Consider the following 8,226-nt stretch of genomic DNA (forward strand, 5'->3'; position numbering starts at 1 on the left):
AGAATATCAAATAGTTATATCATTTTATATTTATCAGCTAGTTGAATGACTAATTTTACCAAACATTTTAATTAGGTTATCAGGTTGCAATCATCAATCATCTGTTATTAGTTATAAGCTATCAATCATCGATTATCAATTAATTACTATTTTTATCGAAGAGCGGTTTAATAGTTATTATGGATTACAAAAATTCAGCTGAAATCCTTTAAGAGAACTTTGTATACAAATGTGTTATTACATGGACGGGAGAGTATTTAATAGTGCCACTAAAAGAATTTGAGTATCCTTCCCTCATACCATTCCAAAACTCACCTCTAGCTAGCTCCTCTCTCTTAAGTCTCTTATCCCACAATACAACTAAAATGGAGAACACAAAATCCTCAGATCAAGTTGTTCTCTTCCTTGACCAACAACAAAACCCTAAACCTTCCACAATGGACACTGAAACTCACCACAACAACAACACCACCGAACCTCATCAAGACAAACCCAAACACCCCTCTAGAGTCAAAACTCTTACCCGTCTAACCTTCTCCAAACCCAAATCCAGAATCTTTGAATACAACCATACACCTCGCAACAAACTACCTACCTTCGAAGAAGAAGAAAACACTCAACTACCTTCCTACAAAGTCTCTTCCGACGAAGAAGACGACTACGAATGGAAGGAACAAGAATCAGACGATGACGACGACAACGAAGAAGATCCAAAGTTAAACAAAAAGAAAAAGTTTAGAGTGAAGTGGAGGCTAGTTTTTGAATGGATACTATTTCTAAACATATTAACATGCTTGGTTTGTTCTCTCGTAATAAAAAAAATCAAAAACATGCATTTACTAGGGTTAGAAGTTTGGAGATGGTGCTTAATGGCAATGGTAACGTTTAGTGGCCGTTTATTTTCAAGTTGGTTAGTTAGTTTCACCGTTCTCATCATAGAAAGAAACTTCATGCTAAGAGAAAAAGTTTTATACTTCATCTACGGTTTAAGAAACAGCATTCGTAATTGTTTATGGCTAGGTCTTGTTTTATTGTCCTATTGGAGTGTAGTTTTCGATGATGTCCAAAAGAAAAACCATAAGTTCCTCAACAAGATGTTCCAAGCACTTGTTGCTGTTCTAGTAGGTGCAACAATATGGTTAGTGAAAATTGTCTTGGTGAAAATGCTAGCTTCATCTTTTCATGTGACAACATATTTTGATAGGATGAAAGAGAGTGTTTTTCATCATTATGTGTTGGACGCGTTGTCGGGTCCGGCGATGGAGTACGGGGAGGAGATATCGAAAGAGCATCATTTGACGGGGTCGAAGACGATGCCGGTGGGGGCGGGGAGGTGGAAGAAGATGAAGAGATTTGGGTCAAGGAGGATTGATATGGAAAAGCTGAGGAAACTTAGTATGGAGAGTAGTGGGTCGGTTTGGAGTGTTAAGAGGCTTGTTAACTATGTTAGGTCTTCTGGTTTGTCGACTATTTCTAGGACTGTTGATGATTTTGGGAATAAAGAGAGTGAGATTAGTAGTGAATGGGAAGCTAGAAGTTGTGCTCAGAAGATTTTTAACAATGTTGCTAAACCTGGTGCCAAGTAAGTTTTTGCTATTAACTTTGCTACAAATTGTTGCAAAAATGTTAAATTTAACATGTTTTCTAATGAGAATTCTTGTTCAAAATGTTGAGTGGTTACTTTTAACACTAAAAAATTTGTATAATTATTCTTTTAATTATTGATTTATTAATTTAAAAAACTTATTTACATTAACACATAAATATAAATAAATATTAATGTTAAAGATTAAGACTGTGTTTAGATTGATGGAACACGATGGAACAGAGCAGAATGAAATGAAATAATATTACGTTTCATTGTTTGGATTGGTAAAAAGAGGGTGGAATGGAGTGAAATATGATGAAATATATTCCATCTTATTTTATCCAATTTCCTATTTTTTGTTTCATTCAATTTGGGGTGTATGAGACATTTAAAAAAAGAACCAAACAATGGAGTGGGGTTTATATTTCATTCCACTCCGTTTCATTCCGCTCCACTCTGTTGTATTCCATCAATCTAAACATAGCCTAAATCATAAAAAAATAATTTACATTTATTTAACTTAATTATCACGTAAACCACACTCATATAAACATGTTAAAAGGTCCGAGTATATTTAATATATATATATATATATATATATATATATATATATATATATATATATATATATATATATATATATATATATATATATATATATATATATATATATATATATATATATATATATATATATATATATATATATATATATATATACTCTCTAATCCATAAACAATATGGGAAAAGATTAAATTAAGTTAATACACCGAAAGAATTGGGTGTGTGGGATAGTTTAATTTGTATGTGTTAATTGAGTTTAAATGAATGTAAATTTTTAGGACAGGATTCAATATTTAACTGTAACATTTATTTATATTTATACATTAATATAAAAAATATTAATATTTATAATATAAATCATCTAAAAAAACAAACAAAAGAACTAATCATAATAGTGTAAGAAAACATAACACTAAGTGCATAGATGAGCTTGCCAACTAAACTTGCAGCCTCAAAAACACAAACCACCTCATATGCACTATGTATGTCCTTCACTAGCCACTAATGCATTCACAATTCAAGCTATTTTCATAAGAGTTATGATCACCCTATATATCTTTAAGAGCTTGGTTTGGACCACAAGCTTTTGCACAATAATATCATAGCTATACAATGAACTCCAATATTAAAATAACTACTCTTTCAAATCTATTTCACATGCTCCTCCATTTAATTATTTTTTTCAATGCACATTCAGTAGCCTTTTTCCCTGTCCCAATAGCAAAATAGATTCCATCCATATATAGAACAATATTCAATTTTCTACTCAATATGTCCATATCATGGCATTTTAGTGTTCATTGGTATTGCTTTATGACCAAATTTTTAACCTAGTCCAACCCTACCATCCAATTACTTGGGGTTTATACCACCACCATGATAAAACTTTGTCTATATAGTGCATGTGTCAGTACCCTCATTCCTTTGTCATTTAATAAATTTTCACTAAAATTGTAAACCCCATTTCCTTGTGGTCCAATTCTACGAGCATCATCAATATTCTATATTTTCTAACTTCTTTTTATTTTGTCATTCATCGTCCGATGTAGAACTCTTAACACTCATAATTAATAATTATTTATAAATTAATCAAATTAATCAAGTGAGTGATAGTTAATAAATTTCAATTATAAATAAATTATTTGTTAAAATCCAATTTCGAAACTTAGCTGCAATAATTTATTTAAGGTATATTGAAGAGGTGGATCTCATGAGATATTTGAAGAGGGTTGAGATACATACCATATTTCCACTCTTTGAAGGAGCTCTTGAAACTGGAAAAATTAGCAGATCTTCCTTTAGAAATTGGGTGGTAAGTCTTGCCTTCAAAACAAAATTAATTTATTATTATTATTATTGATAATTAATTAGTTCTTAGTGAATTTTTAATCAGATTCGAGCTTATTATGAAAGAAAAGCCCTAGCACAATCACTCAATGATACAAAAACAGCAGTGCAACAACTTCACAAATTAGCAAGTGCAGTTGTGAGTGTGATAATAATAATAGTGACACTTTTGGTGATGGAAGTGGCTACAATCAAGATAATACTATTTTGTATCACACAAACAGTTTTAATAGGAGTTGCTTTTCAAGGCACTTGCAAAACTGTCTTGGAAGCTATTATCTTTGTCTTCATCATGCACCCTTTCGACATAGGAGACCGTTGTGTCATCGATGGTATTCAGGTACGTAATTTTTAAGAATCATTGAATGATTAATGTATCTGAGCATTAGATAGATCTGATACTCAATTAACTTGCACTCTACTTAATTACAGATGATTGTGGAAGAGATGAATATATTGACGACTGTGTTTCTTCGATATGACAATGAGAAAATTTACTACCCTAATGCGGTCTTACTCACTAAGCCTATAAGCAATTTTTATCGAAGTCCCGAGATGCGTGATTCAATCGATTTCACCATTGATGTTACAACTCCTATAGAGACTATCATTGCACTCAAGAAATCAATACAAATGTAAGTTTTTTCTTTATTTATTCTACTTCTAAATTATATGAAAACTTCAATTTTTTATGCACACTTTTTGCTACCAATTAGGTACATTGAAAGCAAGCCAAAGTATTGGAATCCAAAGCACACTGTGATGGCAAAACAAATAGATCAAGTGGACAAGTTAAAGCTGTGTTTAAGTGTGCAACACACCATTAACCATCAAAACTATGGTGAGAGAAGCATTAGGATATCAGAACTTCTCATGGAAATGAAAAAGATGTTTGAGATTCATCGTATCAAGTACCATCTTCTTCCTCAAGAAATTCATCTCACTCAAATGAATATTGGAGATGGGAGAGCTTTGTTTCATTCATGAAGCAAAGTTCTTTTGTTTTCTTTTTAGAATGGATTACTATGATAATTATCAAACCAAAAAGTTATTAGTTTGCAATAAATTATGGGGGCATTTGTTATTATTTTATGAATAGAATCGGTTTGCCAAATTTTAGCTCATGTTTTATTTTAATGTGGTGTGTTTGCCTTTATATAATTTTAGAGTAACTTTTGTTACAATTACCTAATTTAATAATTTTGTAAGATTTGATTTTATCTATGGAATTACTTAATATTGTCATATTATTTCTTTTGAAAAGTTTATATGAATTCAATAAATATAATTTATCACTACAAGAAAACATCTCTCCAACAACGTGACATAGTGAGGTGAAAATCTCGTGGCAAAAAAGAATAGGACCGTTGTGGCGTGACAATCACGTCACAACTTAAAAAGTAAAATTAAAAAAAATGAATATGTCAGGCTTGAACAGGTTTGCACATGAGGGGAAATTTAAAATTTCAAAAATTAAGTTGTGATGTGAAAATCACGTCGCCTCGTTAAATTCAAAAATTAAAAAATATTTAGGAGGAAAGTTGACTGACTAAGGAGTTGATGGGGGGCAGTTTATTGACACATTTATTAGTGTCATGTTATTCACGTCACAGAAATATAACCATTGGGAAGTTGCAACGTGAATTTTATTTCGCTAGCTTGCGACGTGAAATTCACGTCACAAGTTTCTCTATATATTCCAAACTTTTCTCTCTCACGCTCATAACATTGTTTCATTTGTCCTCTTCTACCTTTCTCCTCCACCATTTTTCCTCTTCACTTCCGTCCACCTCCTCCAACATTTTTCCTCTTCTTCCTCAATATTAATCTTCCAACTTTCAATTTTCATCTTCAAATAAATTTTCATTTTTATTTTTTCGTTTTTTATTTGTTAAATATTATGTTAATTTTTTATTGTATAACATTGTTAATTTTTTTCTTAAAGATTCAAGATATATGAAGACTCAAGGTTCAAGATTCAAAAAAAAAAATTTATCTTCATTAACGTATTTAAGCAATTTATTTTATTTACTTTTTTTCAAATTTAAAATATTGAGTTGTTGGATGTTGTTATTATAAACTAATTATGTAGTAGTTATTTTAAGTTTGTAATATATTAAAAAATATATATTTATACAAATATATATTTTAATGATATTAGGTTTTATGAAATTTTTATATATTTATGTTATCAAAACAATAAATATATAGTTTAATCCAAAAATATTTTTTAATATACATTTAAATTAGTGACGTGAATTACACGTTGCAAGTTTGCCGTATGATAATCACGTCACAACTCTATGTCATTTTTTGCTTTATCTGACCTACAACAGACAAAAGAAAATAATCATTTCAGTAGGTTGTGTCATGAATATCACGTCATAACTTTTGCGATGTGAAATTCACATGGCAACAGAGTTGCCACACGAGCTCCTGCCACGTGAAAATTCTTGTCACTAATTACGTGTAGTGATGTGATTTTTAACGTTGTGACGTGAAGATCACGTCGCAACTGAGAGTTTTTTTTGTAGTGTATGTTATAATAAGCTAAATATTAAAAATGTATCAATAAATATTTATTTATCATCTTATAAAAAAAATCTGGAAAACAATAAGACTTAATATTTTTTGTCCCATATTTTAATTTTTGAGGTTTATTTTGGTTGCTTGATTTTAAAAAGGTTTAATTATATTGATCTTTAAGGCTTCAAAATCTATTGTTAGTCTTTATTATCTAATTATAACGACAAAAAAATTTAAAAATTAGTCGCTAAATTCATTGTTAAATAGACAAAAAGATTAATATAGTACGTTTTGAAGAGTTGAGAAACCATTATGAATCTTTTTTAAAATGAAGAGACCATAATGAATTTTGAGTTAAGACAAAAAAAAAAATTAAACCAAAGAGTAAAGATTTATCTACTTTTGTCTTTATTCATCTATTTTTAATGTTTTTTCTCTCTCTTCCCCTCGAAACTTTTAAACATTAACATTGTCTAAATGATAGTCAAACAAGTTATTTCTCTTCTAAAGGAGGACTAAGGAAAGAAAACTCTCTTTTACCTTTCATTTTTTGAATTGTTGGAGAACTTTAATCAAATTAATTAAGAATGGCACACTTGATATGATAAAAGGCCTCAGGCATAATGATTTCCTTCCATGTCTTCTAATGATATTGTGATATTTTGGAAGGAGAGGTTCACAAGCTGTCAGGGAAGGAACTTTGATCAATGCCATGCTTGACATACAATGAGCTTATAGAGGTAGAAGAAGATGATGATAATGATGATGAATATAAGAGAATAAAGAAAAGCGTAATGTGCATAACATTGATGGATTCAATATACAAGGCAAAGGTTTATATAGTTGATGTTAGTTACACTTAGTGTAACTAACTTTGCAACTGTTTTCAACTATATTACAACTTTTAAAACTAACTAATGTATGCCATATATCTAATACATAACCATATCTCTAATGCCCACCCCCATAAAATCAAGGTGGTGCCTTTGGTAACACTTTGAGTTTGGGACAAAATCTAACGGACAATGATGTCGTGAAAGGCTTGGTAAGCATGTCTGCAAGTTGAGCATGACACAATACATGTTGGATATGAAGTTGCTTGGCCACTACTCTTTCACGAACAAGGTGAATGTTAAACTCGATGTGCTTTGTTCGTGCAAGTAGGACCAGATTGTGTGAGAGCATGACTGAACTCAAGTTGTCACAAAGTAGCATGGGTGTCGAGTAGGAAATGTGAGGTCCACCAAGTAAGGATTCAAGCCACAAAAGTTCAGAGGTTATGTGAGCCAATGAACGGTATTCTGCTTTTGTACTAGAACGAGCAACAAATGCTTGTTTCTTTGAACTCTATGATACAAGATTAGGACCAAAGAACAAGCAAGAGCCAGAGGTTGATTTGCGATCATCTAGATCACTTACCCAGTCTGAATCGCTATAGGCACTCAAAGAGAAGCTAAAGGACAGGACTAGCAATAAAACATGTATTATCGTGCCACTCAAGTAATGAAGAATTCGTTGACTGCAGACCAGTGCAAATCTAAGGGTTGTGTCATGAATTAGCATGCCTTATTCATGACAAATGCAATATCAGGGCGTGTAAAAGTGAGATATTAAAGGGAACCAACTATGGATCTCTAGAGAAACAGATCAGTCGTCACATTAACGCCATGTTTGCTTAATTTACATGTACTCATCATAGGAGTTGGAACTCCTTTAGCTCTAGTCATGGTGACCTTAGAGAATAAATCATGAATATACTTGGTTTTAGTAAGTAACAAGGTCCCATCATCTTGTTTATGAACTTCAACTCTAAGGAAGTAACGAGGAGCACCGAGTTGCTTAAGTGTAAATTTAAGATTTAGTTGAGGGATAAGCTCATGAAAGAGTGTTGATGATGATCCAGTAATGAGAATATCATCAACATATACAAGGGCATAAAGTGTAATATTATTCTGGTTATACATAAATAATGAGTGATTGCACCTGCTTGAAGCAAAACCAAAGTGACATGGATCTGCTGGACATTCCACTTGTTAGTGATGGCTAAGGTTAACATGACACGAATGTTGGTAGGTTTGACAACTGGGGAAAAGGTTTCATGGAAGTCAACACCCTCATGCAACCTATGGATTTCTTATCCTTTAATCTGGATTCTCTTTTACTTTAAGGATCCACTTGCATACTATGAATGTCTTGTAAGA

General features: G+C 31.6%; 1 protein-coding gene across 1 annotated transcript; it reads left to right on the forward strand.

Moving 5' to 3' along the window:
* Positions 1 to 246: 246 nt before the first annotated feature.
* On the forward strand, positions 247 to 4,586 carry LOC131624463 (mechanosensitive ion channel protein 10-like). Its single transcript, XM_058895396.1, has 5 exons — positions 247 to 1,582; positions 3,341 to 3,464; positions 3,546 to 3,839; positions 3,932 to 4,134; positions 4,216 to 4,586. Exons 1-5 carry the CDS (start codon positions 366 to 368, stop codon positions 4,484 to 4,486), a joined length of 2,109 nt encoding a protein of 702 aa, XP_058751379.1. The 5' UTR covers positions 247 to 365; the 3' UTR covers positions 4,487 to 4,586.
* The last annotated feature ends 3,640 nt before the right edge of the window (positions 4,587 to 8,226 follow it).

The sequence above is a fragment of the Vicia villosa genome, unplaced genomic scaffold, assembly GCF_029867415.1.
Source record: "Vicia villosa cultivar HV-30 ecotype Madison, WI unplaced genomic scaffold, Vvil1.0 ctg.000131F_1_1_1, whole genome shotgun sequence".
NCBI classification, from domain to species: Eukaryota; Viridiplantae; Streptophyta; class Magnoliopsida; order Fabales; family Fabaceae; genus Vicia; species Vicia villosa.